Here is a 25,192-nt window from a genome sequence, read left to right on the forward strand (position 1 = left end):
TTTCTTAATAAAAATGCCTAAGATCAACAGAATCATCAAAATGTACAAATTAGTGTTATGTTCAAATATAGTGATTTGATGTCTTCAGGGATTAATGAGGTTGTTCCTACATTAATATCTAATGCCTGCTTTCATTTCTAACATGACGAAGTAAGAAATGGACATCTAGTTGATTCTGATTAAGGCACACAGACAGCAAATTCCTTGATCATGTTTACTAAGAAGTGGCAAAAGAAAAGCCTAAACATTGTTATCTGTGCAATACTGTGTTGATTCAAAAATTCTGTTCAGAAGATTGTTCAGAAGATAGTATCACAGCCTCTGATCAATTTTATCGTTTCTATTCCTAAGTGGTATTTGTTGAATAGAATCAAAAGAGCAAGCTCTTAGGATTTCATTGGTGGGACTAAAGCATAAAGGATAAACACTTCCAACACTACTGTTCATCATACTAGAAAGGTATTTGTCTAGTGTAGAGAGAGCAGAGTTTAAAAGAAAGAGCAATGAAGGGCTTTAGTTACTAATATATAAAACAAGAGGTTTGGACTACATGATATCTAAGGTTCTTTTCTTGCTCTAAAATTTTATGTATATTGCATATGATTAGAAAACGATACAAGAAATAACAGTTAACAGGATTGTATGTTTTTACCTTTACATCCCGAATCTCTTATAATGAGCCTGGTAGATTGTAAGTTCTCAAATATGTGATTAATGAGTTAATAAATTAGAAAAAGTAGACACAAACTCCAAGAAAGCAACTTGCTCACTTACAGTAGAGGCAAACAAACAATATATTTCTCTAAGAGAATCAACATATTACAGGAGAGTACAATGATTGGAAGTAACAGCCAATCATACTGAGGACCCTGAGGCATCAAAAAAAGTTAAACAATGTGCCCAATTATTTTTTGCTTACAAAATTAAGAAAATGGGAAGATCATGTTTTACGTTAATCATTGAGGGTGGTTAAAAGTCTATCACTTAACAAGGGTAACATTAAATTTTCTGGGAGATTCACTTACATAGAACAGCGCATTCCTCTGCTATGATTAATGAACAGGTGTTAAAACCTAATTCTCTTCAACAGTTGCAAGATAATATAAACCAAGTTGAACAGGCAAATCCTTAACTTATAATGTACCTAGCTACTGTTCATCCTACATAAAATATAAGCCAATTAAGTTAAAGATTCATCCCCAATTATATGCAAGTATAATAATAAAATTTTACTTCATTGATTATATTGATACCTTCTTCAAAAGCAATCAGATGTATCTCATGTCATTCCCCTGCTCTAACCTCTCCAGACTTTTCCAGTGTAAGAATAAAATGCAAACTCCTGTAGGTTCTACATCGGGCCCCTGTCTACCTCTCTGACCCTTTCTTCAAATGCTACCCTCCCTCTTGATTTTTCTGCTTCAGTCACATGACATTGTCCATCTTAGTGTTCTTCCAACACTTCAGTCTTGTTCTGGCCTCATGGCCTTTGCATGAAGACTCTACCTTCAGATATTTGCAAATTGGAATCCCTCATTTCATCATTTTGATCTCTGTTTAACTGTCACTTCAGAGGCTTTCTCTAAAGATTCCATTCAAAATAGTGTCACCCTGCCCTTGGCCTCTCTAATTCCTTAACCTGCTTTATTTTTCTTCTTAGCATTTACACTAACCGGAAAATATAAATTATTTGGCTACAAATCTGTTGTTTCTCTTCTAGAATGTAAGCACTGTGTGAGTATGGAATTCCTACCCCAGAACCTAGAATAGGGCTTGTCAAATATTTAGGACTCAGTATACACTTGTTGAATAAACGAATGAACTAAAGCAGATTTTCAAGATATATTTGCAAAAACAAGTGCAGAAAAGCAGACTTGGCATGCAACTATTTGCATTTTTAAAAGACATGTACATACCTGGATACACAAGGGCTCTCAGGAACAGAATACAAGAAATTAATAGCAACAGTTGCCCCAGAGTGGGGAAATATAAAGGTCTGGGTGACATGCAGGCTTATTTTCTACTTTATATCCTTTTGTACTGTTTGGATTTTAGACAAGCCTAGGTATTTTTATTTCAAAAACCAAAAACTATTAAAATTTACCTTAAACACAACCTTCCATTTAATTACAATTTTATATTTATGGAATACTTTCTATGGAGTCTTTATTCTACAAAGAGAAACCTGCTAAGCAATTTACATACTTCTCATTTAATTCTCATAATAATCCTATGATACGGGTATTATTATCATTCCTATTTTATAGAGCGAGAAACCGTAGTACAGAGAGATTAAGTTAACTGGCTAGTCACACTACTGGAAGCACAAGGAATCTGAACTCTGGAATGACTGAATTTAAAGCTCAAGCTTTTAATCACTACTCTCCCTGATGTAAACATATAATCCCCAGAAATTTTCTTATATAAGTTAAAAATATATATTTGCCTACTTTTGATAGAAACCTCAGGGTCTAGTACAGAAACTGGTGAATGAATGTTGAAATAAAACTGAAAGTTTATGATTTCTCTGTGCTTGTCAGATATCACACAGTATCTATTCTCAGCAAATATGCTATTAACTGAGAACTCTTGGTTAGGTCAATATGGTCCTAACTAGTAATAATGAACAAAAATGATTATCATTTGAGCACACGCAATATATCAGGCATTATGGTAAACATTTGACATTCATCATCTCATACAATCCTTAAAAAAATCATATAAGGTAGATTCTATTATTGTCTCCATTTTACAAAAGCAGAGACTTAGCACTCGGATAAGTCATTTTTCCAAGATGACACAGCTAGTAAGTGGAGCCAGAATGTGGACTCAGGCCCAAATCTAAAGTCCATGTTCTTAACAACTGTGTTCCACTGGAACCAGAAAAGGAGGCTTTCAAACAACGAAACAGAATTGTTGCACAAACTGTCCTGAATGTGCAGTGATACAGTTACAAATTATTTCTTAAATACAATTCAAATTTGAATTAGATTCAGATTCAACGAACATTTCTTTAGGACCAGGAACTATCCTCCACACGATTACTTACAGTCTCGATGCAACATAAACGTCTTTTTGAAAATAACTTCAGTATAAGAGCCACTGCTTCTACTAATTTACAAGCATCAAGGAAAAATGAAAATTGCAGATGGAGGGAAGGGCAGCATTGACACCTGGGCTATTTTTTCCTTTTAATTTTCGCAGAGTTCACAGCATGAAAGTGATTTGTTGTGTACCTTAATTGACTCAGGGTATATTTACAGTGGCATGAGATGCACTTTTAAAATGAAAATTTTATGTACTCCCAAATACTTGTTCAATAACAGAAGAGATTAATTCCTACGGATCAAGGCAGATAATCTTTGTTTACTGAAACAGACAATTCTTACAAAATAACAGAAGCTTAAAAGCAAACACTATCTAGTCTTTGTATCTTATACTCTCTAGCACCCAAGTTCATAAATACCAACTACACTACCAACTACAACCTGTAGAATGCCTAACAATTTACCCAACTGTCAATAGTTAATGACTCAAACTACAAATTATACAACCAAGCTTATTCAGTTCTGGTCAAATGACCTCTTCTCTTCGAGGAAACAGCAGCCAGCCTGACCTCTCAGTAACCCAGTGCCTAATGAGTCCCTGGAGGAGGGTAGGCGGGCCAGACTCTCAGCGTATCCAGTCCCTTTCCCTCGCAGAGCACTGTGCCAGGCGGGCTCTCCTCCACACCTCCCCTGATCCTCAGCAGTCCCCGGAGGCAGGGCAGGCAGATGAGGATGACAAGTTGTCACGCATTGAGGGGTATGGGGAAGACAACTCTGGTTTAAGGTGATTCGGCCCAAAACGTGTTTTTCCCCCGAGCAGCCCCCAGCACACACGCCCTGTCCATGTGCTTCGGACACTCCCCAAGGCCCGGAACGCCTCTCTAATGACAGCGAGGAGCGTCTCCCGCTCGCTGACACCGTCCCAGCCCTCCTCTGAAGGAGAGCTGTTCTTCCCGGAGAACTAAGGTCAGGTTGACCTGCTGGGTACGAGCTAAAGTGCGGCAAAACACCTCCTGGTGACTTTGGGCGAAACACTGCAGTCCCGCCACGCCGGTGTGTCCCCCTATCCGGCCTTGCCGTGACCCGCGCTCCCTCGGCCCCGAGGCCTTTTTGTCTTCTCGGGATGGGCACCGGCCCTTTGCCGCCGCGGGCACTCGGGGCGGGCTCCCGGCCGACCCGGCCAAGCTGCAGCGGACCCCGCCGGACAGCAAGTGTGCGACACGGGGGGCCGGCCCAGGCCCGAGTCCAGCGGCACCGCCTCTGGACCAGACGCTGAACGCGGATCGGGAAGGAACCCGCCCGGGGCGCCCTCCAGGACTCGCGCCTTCTCGGGATCCAGGGCAGCGGACCCTGCCCTCCGCGCCGGCGGGCAGGGCCCCTCCGGGCAGAGGGGCTGGGCGGGCAGGCCCGCACCCCGTCCTCCCGCGCGTCCCCGCAGGCCCCCAAGCGCCCCGCCCCCGCCCCCTCCTCCCCGCCCCGCCCCTCCCCCACCAACGTTTCCGCGTCTGTCAACAGCCACACCTGGTCCTCCGCACCTGAGGCGGCGGGACCCCTCCGCTCCAGCGATACGGGTCATCAAAAGGGGGCGTTCATGACACCAGGGCTGTCTCCTCGCCGGCCTCTCACTCACCCCAGGCCCCGGCGAAGTTACCGCCGCCCCTCACTTCGACATCCGCCTCCCCGCGATTCAAACTCAGCCACCAGATTCAAACCCAAGCCAGCTTCCTCAGCGCCTCCTTTAATTGGCTGCCGTCTTCGTGACGTCATCACGTCGGACGTTGCCGCGCCGCGCGGCAGCTCGGCGCCAGGAGGCTCAGCCGCGCTGCGCGGTGGACGTTGCCAGGCTCCGCGTCGCCGTGGCAACGCGCACGCCCGTGGGCGGAGGCGGTGGCCGAGGTGGGCGGGGCGAGGCCGAGCGGCAGGTGGGAGGCGGCTACCTGGTATCTTCAGGGCGCGTGCGGAGCCGCGGGCGCCGGCTGGGTCCCAGGGTTCAGGGTGTGAGTGAGACGGCTGCGGGCGGGGCTTGGCGTGTGTGCTCTGCCAGGGGGAGGGGCGGAGCTTGTTGGGTGTGGATTAATGGGTTCTGAGTATTTATCTTGTCCATTTCTCTTTTGGGTACTGAGGCCGCCAAGGCGCAGGTCCGCGCTCTGGAAGGGGTAGGGACCTGTGCCTTCCCGCCACTTTCACCTGGACCGAACTGGGGTCAGTTCGCCTTGACTGATTGAAACTCAGGGGCTTTTGGTTGGAGGCCCCAGGCTTCATTTCTCGGGACTCCGGGTCCTGCTCCTTTTAGTGCTGAACGTGAAACTACTTGGTGTAGGGCTGTTGTTTAGATTTCTTTCTAATGATAGAATGAGAAAATAAATGTGTTTCAGTGTATTTGCCTAGTTCATTATTGGATGCAGTGTTTTTTTAAGTCCTAGGTTGTAGGTATTATTTCAGAATGTACACTTTAAAAAAAAGGAAAAAAAATACCTGGGAAATATGTTTGCTAAGATATCTCGTCTTTATTTGTCAGGATATTTTTAACAGCGTGATCTGTATGTTGTTTTTTACATTAGCATTATTGTGTCCATTCATTCTGAATGGGCAATTATTGATTGGAGATTTTAGGGACATAATAGCCCACAACTGAGTCAAAATCCCTGCCCTCTTGGAGCTTCCATTCTGGTGATTCAGTATCACCGTATCAATAGGATGGCACAAAACCAATGCAGAGTGTTGTAAGTGAAACAACGTATGGAAAATCCCCATATTATGGACATTTATTTCCTGTTGAAGAAACTCAGAAGCACTGTGTATTGTATATGATGTATGTTATATGATTGTTTCTGAACACTGGATACAGCATCAATAAAATTACTAGTTGCTGGCTGTATTACACATATCTTAGCTAATGCAGTAGTTATTTGTGTGGTACTGGGTCTGGTAATAAAATTGAGAAGCCTTTTAATTTTATTTCAAATAACTTTATGTATGTTATCTCATTTAATTCTCAAAACAGCCCATGAAATGTAGACACTATTTATTTTACTGAAGAGAAGACTGAAGTTTTCAGAAAATCACTAAGGAAAATATTTCTCTTGAACTGTACAAACTAGCCAAGACAGAATTGAATTATACGTCTCTGAAACACTTTCTAGATCAAGTGATGTTAAGATGCTATCTTAATCTAGTCTGAAAATAGGCATGTATTACCAATTTCTTGTAAAATTGTATTGTTCATTGGTGAATAAGTAGAAGTGTTTTAAATTTCGTGGTTTTTGACACCCGCATTGTATAATCCTTAGCAGTCTCACAGGTGTTTCTACACCTAATCTAAATACTTATTTTACATATAACTTTAAATTCTGCTTTACACTTGCCATTTAGTAGTGTTCAGATGATGCGTTCCGTATTCTTAAAGGATTGTATATTTAGTTAAAGCAGAGGAATTTTAATGTTACAATCAATGCCATTACTATGCCAGCTGGCTTTCCTTTAGTTTGGCAAGACATTAAGGGGTATAACAGAAAGGATAAGAGACTGACGTATTTTCTAACGAAATGAAGGGTAAAAAGAACCCAAATTTTCCAAATGTAGTGCTAAGGAGACAGAAATTCCCACCAGAAGTATAACTAACTGCCGTGTCATTCAGAACACAGAAATTTACGTTAGGTTCACAGTAAACTGAAAGAGTGGAAATAAGGGTAAAATGGAAAGTTAGATTTAAAGTTGCATCAGACTTAAAAAAAAAAAAAAAGTAGAAGTGAATTTAAACCTGGCAATGGTCGGGTCTTATTTAACCCGCTCCCCCAGGAACCCCATCCGGCCCCTCCAAGCGCATGGCGACCCCTCGGCAGCCAGGGGAGGGGAGCAGCGGAACGAAAGGCAGACGGGACTCGCGTGCCCGGGCGGACGTGGGCCCAGTCTGTCCGTCCTCTCAAGTTTCCCCCAGGGCGGGGCCCACGTGTGCCGCAAGTGCAGGTTCTCCGGCGCCGCTGTGGTCGTCGCTGTCCCGAGTTAGGGGCCCGCTGAGCCATTTCCGCGCCTCAGGTGAGGAGCTGGAGCCCGCCCCAGGATGGGGGGCCTTCTCCAGGGCTCGCTTGTCCTCGCCGGACGCAGGATGCGCGCCCCGCTCCCGCTCCCTGTGCTCCACTCCTTCCTCTGGAGTTCAGAAGTTTCTGAACACTTTTCCCTCGTCAGCGTGTCATTCTCAGGGAAGAGGATGCTCCCTGTCTTTCCCTTAGAACGTTTTTCGCTTGCTCTGCGTTCAGGTGCCAGCCTCCAGGTCGGGTTTTGGCCTTAGGAATTAAGTTTTCCCAACGGGGTTTCTCTGCTGGCAAAGCCGACTGCGATGGCAGGACTTGGCAGCGCCGCGGAGGAAGGCCTTTTCAAAAGTGGACCACTCCCCTTTGCGTTCCCGCAGTTAAAAGAGGAACCTGGCCCAGGCCCTGGTCTCAGCAGTTTAAACTGGACTTTGCTGGCCTGGAAAAGTTAAGTGATTTACTTAGGAAACCACGGAGTTGGCTCTGGAGCCCCGGATTCCTGACTCCCTGCTCCTTCCTGTGACAGAAGGAACATAAACTGCCTCACGTCGTTTAGGGTGGCCGGCTCTTAGGCTACAGGAGTGCTCTGCAAGATCTGGTAGGAGACATGGCTGCAGAGGAGAGGGAAGGAACTCCTTTTAGAGCTTACCCCCTTCCATTTTGGGGGAGGTATCAGAAAGCAACCAAAAAGGAAGATTAATTATTGAACCCCTTTCTCCATGTTGGCCCACGTTAGTAGCCAATTAGAGCACAACAAAGCCTTCCGGCTTTGTGCCTTGAACATAGTTGAGTAAATACATAGAAATTGAAAGCAGAAAAGAATTAAATGATGGCAGAAGAAGCATTTTTTCTATCTATTCTACTTGCTTTTTCCTTTGTGGTTCTGTTTCGTATGTTGGAATTGCTGGAGTTTTTCTGTTTCGTTTTTTAAAAAATTATCAAAATCTGGACGTAGAGCGTAGCTTGTTTAAATCGTCCAGATTCCACTATTTAGACCTATACATTGTATGTCTTCTGTTGGGTACCCCACAGAACACTATATTTCTGAGTGGAGTAGGACTAAAGCAATAGAATATTGGCTCCTTAAAAAAAGAAAGAATCTGATTCATGAAATACTACAAATACATAGCGTAATTAAAGTACCTTCCAGTTATGTCAGTGCATTAAAAAGACCCATTGCCTATGTTTATAGCATCGAGGTTAAGATGACAGGCTCTGGGGGTAGAATGGTGGAGTTACCGTTCTCGCTTTATGGGTCTTTAGCTGTGTGACCTTTTGGCAAGTTACTTCTCTGTTTTCCTCATCTGTAAAATGCAAGTAATAATAGTACTTACCTCTAAGAGTTGTGGTAAGGATTGAATGCGTTAGTACGTGTAGTGTGCTTAGGATGGTAAGTGGTATTTAGTAAGTGCTCAATAGACGTTAGCTTTTATGTTGAAAAATGTTAGAAACACTCAGTTAGAAGGTGCTTGGGTTGACTTTGTATAAGCTTTCTGGAAAATGTAAGGCATAATTAATAATTTGGCTAATTTTCACTGCCTAAAATCCAAAATTTTACTTAAAAAACTTATTTCTCGTCTACTATTTTTTTTTTTTTTGGTCTTATTTTTCCTGTGTCACATTTGCCACATAAATTCTATGGATTGTGTCTTTGATAAAGTTGACATATTATTCTCAAGGTAACGTCTTGTTGATATTATATTTATATAATATCAAATATATACACATTGGTATTTCTTTCTTTTCTAGTCATTAGATATGATCAACTTTTCAACATTATGCTTCATTTTCTATTGCAAAAGGAAGGGAAGGTATATGTAAGTGGGATTTATGTTTCTTGAAGTATTTTCAGAATGTTGTTTTTGATAGGGTCAGTCAGAGAGGTGAAATTTCCTAAAGCAAGTTCTGATAAAAATGTTAGTTCTTTAGAAATTTATCCGTCCATTTTTTTTTCTTTCAGAAAACACTTATTAAGCACTTAGTGTGCATCTGATTTTGTGGATATAAAAGTGTGGGTCTTACTCTTAAATAACTTATGATCCATGAGGAAGAGGGAGTGCTGTTAACTTGGTATTTACTGTAGTAGTATCAAAAATGTTGCTGGCAACCAGCTGAGTAAAAAGCATAATGTAGTCAAAATGTCTTCTGTTAATGTATTTACATAAATACTTTTCCCTCTGCATTTTAAAGAGTTACAGATTGCAGAATAAAATGGAGCAAGTATGAGAAAAGAAAGGAATGTATTAATCATTTATTTGCTTGTTTCTGGGGGCAGGGAGCAGACAGTTAAAACAAAGGTGGATCTGAATGCCAGTGTCTGCTCAAGTTGAGTGTTTAACTATTAAGTGTATAACTATTAAGTTATAGTTTAAATTGATATATACTTCATTGATCTATAAGCCATGGTGAGATGAAGTATCAGAGAATATCCACGACAAGTCTGCAAGATTTCACAGACCGATCACCTCCCTTTCTTTTTGGCTGTACAGGCCTAGTCTTTTCTAGGGATAATTTCTCAGAGTTAAAGTGAAGATGAAGGTTTAACATTATGAGAAAAACAATTAGAAGAGCTTGAAATAAAAGATAACTTGAACCTGAAGTAGGATAATATTAATAATCCCTTCAGTCATCCAGATAGCTTTTGCAAATAAACAGTTCTAATACATTGAACCCATTCTTTGGACTTAATTAAAATTCAAAAAAAGTATATTTCAGAAAAATTATATCTACATAGTCAACTTTTACATCTATGGTGGTTAAAACATTGATGGTCTTAGAGCTTATCAGGCCACTCTAAAAACTGATATTTTTAGATCGTTTGTGGGGTTGTCTTGGGTTCCTGCTTTCCTAAGGAGCTTAGTCACCGTTAGTCACTTGTTTGAGATGATGAGTCTAACGTATTTTCTCCTGTGCTAACTATTGCATATTAATTTGCTTTTTTACCAAGTATTATAACATTCTTTTTAAAAATCCAGCAATCATGATATTTTTAATTTTTTTTCTAGATTTTTTGAGCTACAGGATGCTTCGATACCCATATTTTTCTAGAATCCGTAAAGAATTGCTTTCATGCTCGTTGGAATCAGGCGTATTTAATTTAGGTGTCTGGCCAAAAAAAATACACGCTACAGCAGAAAGATATGGCCATTCTGAAGCCCAGGAGCAAACAAATCAAACTGGAGCTGAGGAGTTACAGAGATCTCAAGACAGCAGTTCAGAAGCCATGACTAAATTACATATTCCGGTAATGGTGGAGGAAGTGGTTCGCTGTTTGGCACCACAAAAAGGACAGGTAAGTTGATTAGTTTTATATTTTTAACATGTTTTTATTTGAGATATAATTCACTTATCTGAATATTCACAGTTTTAGAGTGTACAATTCAGTGTTTTTTACTATATTTACATGGTTATGCAGTCGTCACCACTATCTAGTTCAGGAACATTTTCATCACTCCAATAGAAAACCCCATACCCATTAGCATTCACTCCCATTGACCTCTTTGCCTTGGCCCTGACAACCACGAATCTATTTTTTGTTTGTATAGATTTGCCTAATCTGGACATGTCATATAAGTGGATTCATGCACTATGTGGCCTTCTGTGTCTGTCTTCTTTTGCTTATCATGTTTTCAAGATTCATCCATGTTGTAGTGTATATCTGTGCTTCATTTCTTTTTCTCCTTGAATTATTCCACTGTATGGATTTGCCACATTTTTTTAAATCCATTTATCATTTAAAGGCGTTTATGTTTCCACTTTTTGGCTACTGTGAATAATGCTGCTGTGAACATTTATGTACAAATTTTTGTGTGGATATATGTTTTCAGCTCTCTTGGGAGTGGAATTGCTGGGTCATATAGTAGTGGTTTGCTTAACGTTTTGAGGATCTGCCAAACTGTTTTCCAGAGGTGGTTAGTTTTGTCAAATAACAGTTTATAAAAGAAAAAGAACATTACCCTGGCTAAGTGGTTAGGGTATGAAAACTGAATTCTAGTGTAGCTTCCTGAGAATTTTATCTTTTTTTTTTTTTGAGGAAGATTAGCCTTGAGCTAACATCTCCTGCCAGTCCTCCTCTTTTTGCTGAGGAAGACTGGCCCTGAGCTAACATCTGTGCCCATCTTCCTCTACTTTATATGTGGGACGCCTACCACAGCATGGCTTGCCAAGCTGTGCCATGTCTGCACCTGGGATCCGAACTGGGGAACCCTGGGCCGCCGAAGCGGAACGTGTACACTTAACTGCTGTGCCGTGGGGCTAGCCCCTATTCCTCAGAATTTTAGTATCTTTTCAGGAATGACCGAAGACAAAGTTGTGGATCTGAATTCCTATTCCCTGTTTTGTTAGACGTAGTTTTCAGTTACCCTGCTGTCTTATTCAGAGTTCTCCAGACAAACAAGACCAATAGGATGTGTGTGTGTGTGTGTATGTATGTATGTCTGTCTCTCTCTCCATATATACAGAATGCTTCAATACCTATGTATATATATGGAGAGAGAGACAGAGAACAGAGAGAGTGATTGATTGATTGATTGATTGATTTTAATGAATTGACTCATGAGATTATAGAGAATTGGTAAATCCAAAATCTGCAGAGGAGTCTGGCAGGCTGGAGATCCAGGTAAGAGATGCAGTTTGAGTCCAAAGGCCATCTGCTAGCAGAATTCCTTTTTTGTTCCAGGGAAGTCAGTCTTTGTTCTATTAAGGCTTTCCACTGATTGGATGAGGCCCACCCACATTTGGAAGGTAATCTGCTTTAGGCGGTCCACAATTTAAATGTTAATCTCATCCAAAAAATACCTTCACAGAAGCATCCAGAATAATGGTTGACCAAACATCTGGGCACCATGGCTCAGCCAAGTTGACGCATAAAATTAATTATCACACTTGCCTTTTTTGTAGTGTTACTGGCAGGATTATATAAGATCTTAGATATGAAAATGCTTTAAAATCTATAAAGAGATCACAAAAATGTTAGGTGATATAATATCCAAAAAGAAGAAGCTAGAGACTTTCTGAAAATTAAGCACATTTACGAAAGGAAATTTCGTAGTAGTGAATTTTCTTCAAATATCTGTTTATATTAATGCTAATACTTAGCATACTGACTTCAGAAATATGATTTCTTATTCTAGAAGCTGCTATTATTAGCAACCAGTTATTTTCATTTTAAAAGTCACACCTTGTTTCTTTTTCCAGCGTATAGTGACTTAGTGGTTAAGAGCAAAGATTCTATGACTGGACCGCATAGGTTTGAATCCATTGTCTGGCATGCATGTGTGCACATATACATAGGGACATACAGCTCTTAATTCTTTTTTTGAGAATTCTTCAAGTTGGATCAGACAGTTTTCATGAACTAAGTTCTAAGCTGTATACATGATGTATGCTAGAATGGCTGGATGTGGCTCATATAAAGGCCGTCAGTGATAAGACTTAGGTTGCTTCATCATAAAACTATTCTCTTTGCCTTCTCCTCAGGCAGTATCTATGTAACAAAATAAACAGGGTATTCTTAAATGAGATTATGTGTATAAAGCATCCAGCTCAATGCTGTTGCTTAATAGCGCCTCCAAAATAAACATGAAAATGTAAATTAAAAAATTAGTTTGGACAAAACATCCTGTTAAATCCGACTTCATCAAAATGAAATTCTCTGCATTTCCTTTAAGATTCATAATGCAAGGATAGCAATTAATATCCATACCTAAATGTGGGTTTAAAAAAAGTTTATATAAATCTATATGGTATATTTGAGATATATATGTGAGGGGGAGGACCAGTTAGTTAGAGAGTGGAACTGTAGAGAGTATCTTGAATTTGACCTCTGGAACCAGAAACCAAAGCTCATTGTGTAAATTTGCTGAATGCTAGTAGCAAAAATCAAAGATTTATTTTGCACTAACCTATGAAATAAAAAACAGCCAAACAAAAACAAACCCACTAAGTCTCCTACTCAGTCAGTATTGGATCTGCCTTTTTTGAAAAACCAAGTGGAGTAAAATTAGACGATTCTACCACTTGGCCTGCCCTGCCGTTCATTCTGTTCAAGTTCCTGACAAACATAAGGTTGCCTTATTTTGACATTTCCATTGTTCTGATTTTAGTTGGGTTTTCTAGTAACTTTTTATAGAAAGTTTAATTTTATGAATGTTATGTCTGAGAACTTTCATCTGAGGTATACTTAGAGACAGTGTTATTTCTTACCTTTTCTGCTGTCTGGCAGACAGCCTTATTCACTATTCCCTTAATCTTCAAGTAATAAAGAACTGGTGACAGTCCTCGGACAGGAGAGGTCTTCATTTCTTCCAGAATCCATTATTTGCTTCTTTTCGTCTTGAGCCTTTTCCCCAAAATCATTTTCTTCTGCAAACTATGACTCATACTCTCACTTGTATCAATCACGCGCTTAATTACTGTTTTTCACATTACCCTCAATGGTGAATTTACAAAGGAAACTTTTGATCATAACAGGAACTTAAAAAAATATGTAAATAGAGCTTTGAGTGAGGCTTTGGTCATTTCATAGTTATTTCTTTTTCTTTACTATGTAAAAGGTACTTACCTCAAGAAAATAATTGATTTTGGGAATTTCTTCTATATCATAGCCAATTTACTACATATTAATTTAGTTTTACAAATACAAGAAAAATATTTATGAATTTGAATTAAAAGAAAAAAAATCCTCTTATCTCCTTCTCCCTTGGAAGGTGCAGGAGGAATGAAAGAAATTATAGTTCTTTCTCCTTGCTGAGTTTTCATTATTTTGTATTCTGAGTGAATAACTTTTAGTAAGAATGTATTACTTAGTCTCAAAACATTTTTCTTCCTCCTGGAAATCTTTTAACGTAGGCTACTTTGGTCAAGTTTTCATTCCTAATTTCTCAAACATGGAGAAGATCAGCATGATCCTGCCTAGTTGAAGATGGTAGCAGTTTGCTGGATGTAGGAAACTGGGTGTTCTTTGCCCAGTGGTAGTCCTCATTTAACTTGGTGCCGTGGGATTTCTGTGAGAGTGGTAAGTTATGAGGAGATGATGGACGTGCAAGGACTTGTAGCTGTAGCTGTGTAACTTTGGACAAGAAGCTTACGGCTGTGCCTCAGATTCCTCATCTGTAAAATGAGGAAATACAACCTACTGCGTGTGGTCACGATGAGGATTAGATGAGTTCACATATGTAAATTGCTTAGAATGTTATCTTCCAAGTAGTATGAGCTCAATAAACATTAACTGTTATTATTATGGTGATAGGAAGGGTCAGGGTTGGTAGCTAGATACAATAAAACTCAGGAGAAAAATCCCAGGAGACAGCAAAGGTGGAAGTAAAAGTTCCAGCAACGGTCCGGAGCGGAAAAGTCCTGCTTGCTCTGCCTGGAACTCTCCTCATCACCATCCTTCAGGTCTTGAGTCAAATTTCACCTTCTCAGGGAAGCTTTTTCTGAGTCTCCAGAGGAGACAGATCTCCCTGTCATACAATCATGGAGTCGTATACTTTTCTTTCACAGTACTTAGAATAATTTATAATTATTTTTTAATGAGGTTATTTGTTCACTGGACGTCTCTCCTAGCAGACTTCCCTCCTTGAAGTCATGGACGTGTTTCTCTCGTTTACTATTCTGTCTCCAGTGCCCAGCATGAGGTCTGCAACATGGGGCTTGGTAATGATTTTTAAATGGGTGAATACAAGTCCAAGTAAAGTAGAGGACGGATGCGAAGCACCAATAATGGGAATGGTTCTTGGGTACTGAGGTAGCTTCTGGGGCTCAAAGCTTTTATATGATTCTAGCTTCAGTGTGGCAGGCCCAGTCTGGTGAAGTAATTAGAGAAAATTGGTGAAGGAACAGATACTAGAGCTGAGAAAATGAGCTGGTGTCTAAACTGATGCAAAATAGATTATGATAAGTATCAGGCTGAGATTGTAAGATTGAGTTTATAAATATTCAAAATGTTATGTATTTTGACATTCTAACATTTAATATTTCATAATCACTAGATTTTTCTAACGTCATGTACCCAATATGACAATTTTCTTTATGAAAAAATTCATTATGCTCCATATAATGGATTTTTCTTTTTTTTCAAAGATTGGCACCTGAGCTAACCACTGTTGCCAATCTTTTTTTTTTTCCTGCTTTTTCTCCCCAAATCCCCCCAGTACATAGTTGTATATTTTAGTTGTGGGTCCTTCTAGTGGTGGCATGTAGGATGCCACCTCAGCATGGCCTGATGAGCAGTGCCGTGTCTGCTCCCAGAATCTGAACCAGCAAAACCCTGAGCCACCGAAGCGGAGCACGTGAACTCAACCACTTGGTCACGGGGCTGGCCTCTGGATCTTTCTTAATATCAGTAACAGTATTTCACTTGTTTTACTTGAACAATCTTTATAATCTTTAATGGAGAGTAAACATCAGAGAGAAAATCCTGAGACTGTGTGTTTGCTCTTTTTAAATATTGAAGGCTGATTGATCATAGAGAGGAGGGGCTTATTTTATTTGACTTTGAATTATTGAAAGAGTTAGAAACTTTTCAAAGAGATAGCACCGATGCCATAGCACCTGTAGTGAGATGTGCTTTATTTTTTCCCCCAGGAAAGAATTATTAAAATTTTAGATGGAATGGACTGTATCAAGATAGAGTATTTCTTCTCCCTTATTTTTAAAAATGTTTCTTTGAAGCAAATTTTTATTTTACATTGTATTTTACCATTGTTTATTTCTAAAATGTTTTTTACTTAAAAACTCATGTGGCCAGTTAAGTATTCTTTGAATCAAAATACCTTCTGGAGTGTGATATTTGCAGTGTTGTACTGGTAAATATTTAACACCTGGTCTGAGGGTCGGGGTGGGGTGTGATTTAAAAGAACAAAAACCCTGATTTATTTTGTTTCCATATTTCCATGATATACATAGCCCTATCATGGCCCAGTTCGAGCTGCCAAGCTGATGTCTTTGAATGTGGTGTGAGGAAGAAACGTCTACGTTTGGCTCTTTGTAACAGGCGTGAACAACGCCAGACACGATTGTCATAATCGACGCCATTGGATATCTGAATTATATGATGGCAAAAAAATTTGCCTGAGAATTCTGAAAATTGGTACAGTCTGTAGAGATTTTCCCTTAGCTCATTTGATACTCCCTAGTTAAGGTCTGTGTTTTATGTTTCTCAATCCTGGAATGTACCGTGGTGTAGCCATAGAATATTGTTGTTCATACGTGTTTTAAACAGTAGAATTCTTTTTTTTCTCTCTCTAATAAAGAATCCATTCCCAAGTACAAAACAGATAAAAACAGTGATAAATTTGTTTATATAGTTTACTTGTTATACAGTGGATTATGGAACAGTGAGGCGTTTTTTTTTTTAAAAAAACAGTCTTTCTGGAATCTCAGCTTAATATTTAATTAAATAGAGGTGGTAAGAGAATTTTTAATTAAATCAGAAAAGGACATTATATATTAATAAATAAAGATCCAGTACAGCAAGAAGGTATAACAATTAGAAAATTTATGCACCTAATATCAGATCCTCAAAATATATGAAGCAAAAACTGACAGAATTGAAGGGAGAAATAGACAGTGCTACAGTTATAGTTAGAGACTTCAATACCCTACTCACAATAGTCTATAGAACAACCAGACAGAATATAAGTAAGGAAATAGAGAACTTAAACAACACAGTAAGTCAACTAGATGTAGTAGACATATACAGAACACTCTACCCAACTACAACAGCATACACATTTGTTTTAAGTGCATGTGGGACATTTTCCAGGAGAGACCATAGGTCAGGCCAAAAATTAAGTTTCAGTAGATTTAAAAGATAGATATCATATGAAGTATCTTCTTTGACCACAATGGTATGAAGTTAGAAATCAATAACAGAAGGAAAACTGGAAAATGTATAAATTTGTGGATATTAAACAATACACTCTTTTTTTTTTTTTTTAAGATTTTATTTTTTTTCCTTTTTCTCTCCAAAGCCCCCTGGTACATAGTTGTATATTCTTCGTTGTGGGTCCTTTCTAGTTGCGGCATGTGGGACACTGCCTCAGCGTGGTTTGATGAGCAGTGCCCTGTCCACGCCCAGGATTCAAACCAACAAAACACTGGGCCGCCTGCAGTGGAGCGCGCAAACTTAACCACTTGGCCATGGGGCCAGCCCCACAATGCACTCTTAAATAACCAATGGATCAAAGAAGAAATCACAAGGGAAGTTAGAAGATACTTAGAGATGAATGAAAAGAAAAACAACATACCAAAACTTATGGCACACAATGAAAGCGGTACTAAGGGAGAAATTTATAGCTATAAATGCTTACATTAAAAAACAAGAAAAATCTCAAATCAGCAACCTACCTTTACAACTTAATGAATAGAAAAAGAAGACCAAATTAAACCCAAATGTAGCAGAGGGAAACAAATCATAAAGATTAGTGCAGAGATAAATGAACCACGGAATAGAGAAACAGTGGAGAAAATCAATGAAACCCAATTGAAGGTAACAAAGTTAGCTAAGATCAACAATCTTTGCTAGCTCGACTAAGAAAAAAGGAGAGAAAACACAAATTACTAATTTGAAAATGGGGACTTTACTACCAATTCTATAGAAGTAGAAAGGATAATGTGAGAGTACTATGAACAGTTGTGTGCCAACAAATTGGATAACCTAGATAAAATGGACAAATTCCTAGAAACAAAACCTACGAAGACTAAACCACAAAGAAATAGAAAATTTGAATAGACCTATAACTAGTAGGGAGATTGAATCAGTAATCAAAAATCTCCGAAAAAAGAAAAGTCCTGGACCTGATGGACTTCACTGGTGAGTCCTACCAAACATTTAAAGGAGAATTAATATCATCCCTTCTCAGACTTTTCAAAAAGAAAATGTGGGGAGAGAATACTTCCTAATTCATTCTGTGAGGTCAGCATTACCTTGATAACAAAACCAGAGAAAGACCAAAGCTACAAGAAAAGAAAACTACAGACCAATTGTCTTAAAAACATTGATGCAAAAACCCTCAACAAAATACTAGCAAACAGAATTCAGCAGCATATTGAATGGATTATACACCATGACCAAGTGGAATTCGTTCCTGGAATGCAAGAATGATTCAGCATACAAAAATTGATCAATGTAATACATCTTGTTAACAAAATGAAGGAGGAAAATACACATGATCATCTCAATTGATACAGAAAAAGCATTTGACGAAGTTTAACATCCTTTCATGATAAAAATATTGAAACTAGGAATAGAAGGAAACTTCCTCAACTTAGTAAGAGTCTTATATGAAAACTCACAGTGAACATCATACTCAATGGTGAAAGACTGAAAGCATTTCCTCCAAGATCAGGAAGAAGGCAAAGATGCCCACTTTCACCACTTCTGTTCAACACAGTAATGAAAGTTCTAGTTGGAGCAATTAAGCAAGAAAAAGAAAGAAAAGGCATCCAAGTTGGAAAGGAAGAAGTAAAATTATCTCTTGTTTGCAGATGATATGATCTTATACACAGAAAACCCTAGAGATTCCACACACACAAAACCTGTTAGAACTAATAAATGAATTCAGTAAACTAGCAGGATACAAAGTCAGCACATAGAAATTCCTATACATGAACAGTCAACAACCTTAAAGGGATGTTATGAAAACAATTCAATTTACAGTAGCATCAAAAAGAATAAAATGCTTAGGAATGAACCAAGGAAGTGAAAGATTTATACAATGAAAACTATAAAACATTGCTGAAAGAAGTTAAAGAAGACATAAAAGAAGGAAACACATCCTGTGTTCATGGAGTAGAATACTTAATATTGTTAAAATGTCGGTACTACCCAAAGGAATATGCAGATTCAATGCATTCCATATGAAAATCCTAATCATGTTTTTTGCAGAAATAGAAAAAACCATCCTAAAATTTATGTAGAATATCGAGGGACTCCCAAATAGTCAAAAGAATCTTGAAAAAAAGAACAAACCTGAAAGACTCGTAATTCCTGATTTCAAAACTTACTGCAAGGCTACAATAATCAAAACACTGCAGTGCTGATATAAAGTCAGACACATAAAGCAATGGAATGGAACAGAGAACCCAGAAATAAACCCTCACATATATGTCAAATGATTTTTGACACCAGTGCCAAGACTCTTCAATGGGAAAAGGACAGTCTTTTCAATAAATGATGCTGGGAAAAACTGGCTATCCACATGCAAAAGAATGAAGTTGAATGCTTACCTTACACCATACACAAAAATTAACTCAAAATGGATCAAAGACCTAAATATAAAACCTAAAACTGTAAAATCTTAGAAGAAGACATAGGACAAAAGCTTCACAACATTGGATTTGGTAGTGATTTTTTGGATATAATACCAAAGGCATAGATAGCAAAAGAAAAAATGGACAAATTGTACTTCATGAAAATGTTAAAAATTTGGGCATTAAAAGACACTATCCACAGAGCAAAAAGGCAACACACGGAATGGGAGAAAATATTTGCAAGTCACATATCTGTTAAAGGTTTAATACCCAGAATATATAGAGAACTTTTACAACTCTACAGTAAAAAAGAAACAGCTTGGGGCCGACCCGGTGGCGCAGTGGTTAAGTTCGTACGTTCCGCTTCTCGGCGGCCCGGGGTTCACTGGTTCGGATCCCGGCTGCGGACGTGGCACCGCTTGGCACGCCATGCTGTGGTAGGCATCCCACATATAAAGTAGAGGAAGATGGGCACGGATGTTAGCTCAGGGCCAGGCTTCCTCAGCAAAAAGAGGAGGACTGGCAGTAGTTAGCTGAGGGCTAATCTTCCTCAAAAAACAAAAACAAAAACAAAACAAACAGCTTACTTCAAAAACGGGCATAGGACTTGAATAGACATTTCTCCAAAGAAGATATGTGAATGGCTAATAAGCACATGAAAAGATGTTCAACATCACTAATCATTAGGGAAATGCAAATCTAAACTACAATGACATACAACCTCACATCTATTAGGATGGCTACTATCAAAAAAACAGAACAGAAAGTGGTGAGGATGTGGAGAAATTGGAATCCTGTGCACTGTTGGTGGGAGTGTAAAATGGAGTAGCTGCTGTGGAAAACAGTATGGTGGTTCCTCAGATTAAACATAGAATTACCATGTGACCCAGCAATTCCACTTTTAGGTATGTACTCAAAATTGAGAGACCAGCATTATTTACAATAGCTAAAATGTGGAATTAACCCAAGTGTTGGATGAATGGATAAGCAAAATGTGTTGTGTACAAACAGTGGAGTGTTATTCAGCCTTTAAAAGGAAGGAAATTCTGCAGTATGCTACAGCATGGATGAATCTTGAAGACATTTTACTAAGTGAAATAAGCCAGTCACAAAAAGGAACATTCTATGTGATTCCACTTACAAGAGGTATGTAGTGATGTCAAAGTCGTAGAGACAGAAAGTAGAACGGTGGTTGTCAAGCGCTGGGGGAGAGGGGAGTGGGGAGTTATTGTTTCATTGGTATAGAGTTTCAGTTTGACAAGATTAAATGAGTTACATGGATGGATGATAATTGCACAACTGTAATTATGAATGTATTTAATACCTACCACTGAAATGTTTACTTAAAAATGGTTAAAATGGTAAGTTTTATGTTATTTTAGCACATGAAAATTTTTTTAAAAAACAAGTTTAAAAATTCTTTTTGTATTACTTTATGGTTTCTAGAAATAGATGATTGTTTTATAATTCTATGGGAGTATTCAAGTAAAATGAATGTTGTTGCTTATTTTGCTCTTGCAGATTCTATATTTCTTGCAGATTCTATATTTCTTGCAGGTTTTTTTAATGTATACTTCTAAAGTATGTCTTTAAAAATCCCATTAGTATTCTATTCCCTGATTAGCTGTATGTTTATTATAGGCAGTATTTTATTAGTGACATTTATTTTGTTTTCTGGGCTATTAGTAGCACTTGTAGGTAGCCTACACTACCTGGTATTGTGATGAACCGTTTACATACTGTTTTTAAGGTATTTGAAATCTTTTATGGAGTCAACAGTAGTACAGTAGTTCCTCCTTATCCAAGATTTCAGTTACCTGCCATCAACTACAGTCCAAAAATATTAAATGGAAAATTCCAGAAAGAAACAATTCATAAACTTTAAATCGCCCCTCGTTCTGAGTAGCACACTGAAATGTCACGCCTACCTGCTCCATCCCCCTGGGACATGACTCATCCCTTTGTCCAGCAGATCCATGCTGTATACACTTAGTCGCCGTCTCAGTTGTCATATTGTGGGGCTTATGTTCAAGGAACCCTTATTTTACTTAGTAATGGCCCCAAAGCACAAGAATAGCAATGCTGGCAATTCAGACATGCCAAAGAGAAGCCATAAAGTGGTTCCTTTAAGTGAAAAAGTGAAAATTCTTGACTCAGTAAGGGAAAAAAGTATGCTAAGGTTGCTAAGATCTACGGTAACTTTTATTACAGTATATTGTTAGAATTGTTCTATTTTATTATTAGTTACGTTGTTAATCTTTCACTGTGCCTAATTTATAAATTAAACTTTATCATAGGTATGTATGTATAGGGAAAAACAGTATATATAGGATTCAGTACTGTCCTCAGTTTCAAGCATCCACTGAAAGTCTTGGAACTTATCTTCGAGGATAAGGGGGAGACTACTGTAAACACAAAACAATTAGACAATTAAATTTTGAATTCTTATATTTGATCATTTAATAAAATTTTTTTCTTACCAGGCATTTTTCATTATAAAATTTACAGTTGATCAAAACTCTAACGTGTATTAGTAGTTCATCCTGTCTTATTCACTGAAAGTATTGAATTTAGAAATTCCTCTTAGAGTTTGGGTTGGGGTGTATGGGAATATGGATTCCACTGGTAAATTTAGTGTATTCTCTCTAATGGGAATGTATATAGTCCACGTTATTTATAAAATGCTTGTTCATATCATAAGAAATGTGAAAAATTGATGCTGAAATGAGTTAGTTTTCTGGTTATTTTTTCAGGTTTTACTTGGTAAAAAAATAAAAAAATTAAATAAATAAATAAAAATAAAGTCTTTATTGCTAAATGAGCTACTCAGTAATACCCCAAATGTTACTTAGTTTCTTTGACAATCTTTTATAGCTTTAGAAGTAAATGCATCATTTAAACTAAAGGGAAAATAACTGGTTCATGCTCATTTTTCCATAATGATGTGGTGCTATTTGAAATATTATTTATTTTACATATATGTATTTTTGTACACATTTATATAATAAATAACTATAATTACTTAGTTTTCATATTGAAATCTTTAACAATTACAATGTAGTTCTTGATTATATACCCATCCTTTCCAGTAGGTTCAGCATCTATGAGAATATTCTTGCTTTTCTACCAGTGAATTAATGCATTTTTATGATTGTATATAATTCTTTTTGTTAGAATTTAGAAGCAGATTATAAATAGAGGAAATTGCATACATAAGACCATTAACTTAGATTCTTTCATCTATCCAATATCTTTAAATTATCTTCTTATAATTTGGTCTTTTTTGTAGTCCAGAAGCTGAATCTTTACTATACTTTTGCTACTAAAATAAAAGAATTAACATTTTTTTGTTTTAAATTCAACTTAAAAAGTAATTAGAAATTACAGTTTTGAAAATCACTGGTCCAAATATAACCACAAAATAATTGTGGTTCCATGGTTGTGAAAATGATGTTCTTCCATGTCTAAAAGTCAGACATATGTACTGAATTTTTAAATTTATTTAAGAGCCATTCTTCTAGTTCACTAAATAGAAACCCAGGAAGAAAACAGAGGCCCATTCTTTAAGGGAAGCTCATAGAGAGGAAAAGAAGGAGAAACAAGTGAGGTTTTTCTGGTCACAAAGCACATTCACATGAGTCATCCTGGGTACTGGTTACTCTCTATTTAGGTCAGCACTAGTCCTTGATCAATAGTCTAATCATAGTTACTGCAAGAGGCTGGGTCCTATGGTTCTGTCTTTTCCTATTGTTTTTCTAAGTCTCATATTATTTTTGTTAAGAGTGGTAGGTAGGAAGTGTACCTTGACCTTGTGAGTTCTCATAACATTTTATTTTACTCTTCTTCCACTACCTTCTCCTCATATAGCAAATTCCTGAGCTGTAAGTAGCATACTTAAAATGTTATTTTATAATAAACCAAGTTGCAAAGCTTGATGGTGACTCATCTTGTTGTAATGTTCTGTGAACTCTCTCGCTCTTCTTTTTTGTGGGTGCTAGTTTTTGTCTCCTTTGAGTGAAACAAATACCATTTACCAGGAGGTAATGTGCACTTAAAGATTTTATTTACTTTGATGAATATTGTTTTAGAAAGTATTTATGTGCACAACCAGAAGAACCTACAACTAGAATATACAACCATGTACTGCGGGGGGCTTTGGGGAGAAGAAGAAGAAGAATTAAAAAGAAGATTGGCAACAGATGTTAGCTCAGGTGCCAATCTTTAAAAAAAAAAGCAAATGTTTATGTGCATTTATTTAGCTACTAATTTTCTCTTTCTTGTTCTGTATAAGCTTTTCACTTGTTTTTTTTGGTTCTTCAAAAATGAGATGTCATTATATCATATGATATACTAATTTAAGCATATATTTTATCCTTGCATTCATTTACTCTGTGTGGTATACGGTATTTTTCTATATTTGTAGTTAAATTTCCAGATAAAAATCTAATTCTTTCTTTTGTTGTATATTTTCTTTCTTTCTGGAAAGCAAAAGAAATTAACTCTGGATATTGAGTATATTCATAAAGATGGAGATTTTGCACATGAGGCCAATGTATGCTGGGAAGAATATTATTAATAGTAACAACATAGAGTTGTGTAGAATTTTACTGTTTGCCAAGTACTACATGTGTTATTGCCTGTGCTTTTCTTTAGTAGTGATCTCAGTAGCATTTCGTACAAAGTATTGTGTTAAATGTAGAAAGAAGGAGAAGAAATCTTTCCACTGCTTCTGTTCTGCTGGAACCATGTAGTAATAAATTATATTGGTTGGACTGGAATGCTTCTAGCTAATAATCAGCTAATATCAGGTGTGCTTTTTTTTCCTCCACTGTTAGTGTTAGTTCTGATGTATCTAGTGGTCGGCCTACGAGGTCTTCAGTACCTGTGTTACAGCCCTGCATCCCTTAGGTTAGCCAGTTTGGCCTAATGTCCCTAGAGAATAGATCACTAGCCTTCTGAGCACCCTAGGGAGTATGTCAGTGCTCTGTCATTTGGAGCACATTATGCTGCTTTTGCCACCACAACACTCTGGAGGAGTCTTGACCCATCTCATTGGTCAGCTCACTGGGTTTCTCAGAGCTGGTTCCCAGATTGATCTGTCACTCTGGCAGGGAAACTTTATATTTGTAATGACAGGAGAGGAAGATAAATTGACTAGAGGTATTAAATGACTGAGGCTTAGAAATGAAAATAGAGGGAAAAGGTGGTATCATGGGAAGGAAATTGTAAGAGGATGATTTGAAGGAACAGTGTTAATACTAAAAAGGGGAACAAACTTCACGAATTTCCATCTTCTCTCTCTATTTTCCCTTCTTTCTTCAGGACCTTGCTATCATATGTCTCTACTCTATTGTTTTGATTGTATTCTTCCTTTGTTCAGAAATCATGAAAGAATTAAAACAAATTCAGCCACTCCCCATCCTCCTTTTTAAAATGAACTTCGTAATGGTCCTATGAAGACTAGCTTTTCTACCACGACAGGATATCATCACCAAAATGATTTCTTCGTTGAGCAATACATGTGAAACCAACGTTTTTAAATAGAAAGGCCTGATTTTTCTCCCATTTAAAATTATAAGCATTCTGCCTACCTTACTGAATAAGTTTGAAACCAACCTCTTTTGCTGGGGACTACTTTAGAATTTAAAACAAAGTGAGAGTTTTCAGAAGGGAGAGTGGAGATAACTGAGAGAGAAATGCTTTATAGTGTTTTCTTATTTTAATTTTTGTAACCTCATGTTAGTAAATAGAAACTGCGCAGATTTTTTTTTAAGTTATTAAGTTTTCCCTTGAAGAGTCGTTAGCTTAAGGGCATGAATGATAATATACAAAATAAAAAAAAATTTATTTCAGAATTTGTTC

The 25,192-nt window shown here is 37.9% G+C and overlaps 2 protein-coding genes across 15 annotated transcripts in view; one reads left to right on the forward strand and one right to left on the reverse strand.

Moving 5' to 3' along the window:
* KIF18A (kinesin family member 18A) overlaps positions 1 to 4,816 on the reverse strand; it is a 92,984-nt gene extending 88,168 nt beyond the window's left edge. Inside the window, exon 1 of one of the 3 annotated variants that reach the window (XM_023646200.2) lies at positions 4,678 to 4,816. The gene's annotated coding sequence lies outside the window, so the exon portion shown is untranslated. Of the gene's footprint in view, positions 1 to 4,566 lie in introns of all 3 variants that reach the window. The other 2 variants (XM_023646198.2, XM_023646199.2) reach the window with 2 other exon arrangements.
* A 13-nt stretch (positions 4,817 to 4,829) lies between these two features.
* The window catches only part of METTL15 (methyltransferase 15, mitochondrial 12S rRNA N4-cytidine), a 189,471-nt gene continuing 169,108 nt past the window's right edge, over positions 4,830 to 25,192 (forward strand). For 2 of the 12 annotated variants that reach the window (XM_070273486.1, XM_070273487.1), the window contains exons 1-2: positions 4,850 to 4,969; positions 10,081 to 10,367. In XM_070273486.1, the coding sequence (XP_070129587.1) occupies positions 10,098 to 10,367 (270 nt within the window). In that variant the 5' untranslated portion in view covers positions 4,850 to 4,969; positions 10,081 to 10,097. Of the gene's footprint in view, positions 5,045 to 6,896; positions 7,674 to 8,824; positions 8,893 to 10,080; positions 10,368 to 25,192 lie in introns of those variants that run through there. The other 10 variants (XM_023646201.2, XM_070273488.1, XM_070273493.1 and 7 more) reach the window with 9 other exon arrangements.

The sequence above is a fragment of the Equus caballus genome, chromosome 7 (genome assembly GCF_041296265.1).
Source record: "Equus caballus isolate H_3958 breed thoroughbred chromosome 7, TB-T2T, whole genome shotgun sequence".
Taxonomy (NCBI): Eukaryota; Metazoa; Chordata; class Mammalia; order Perissodactyla; family Equidae; genus Equus; species Equus caballus.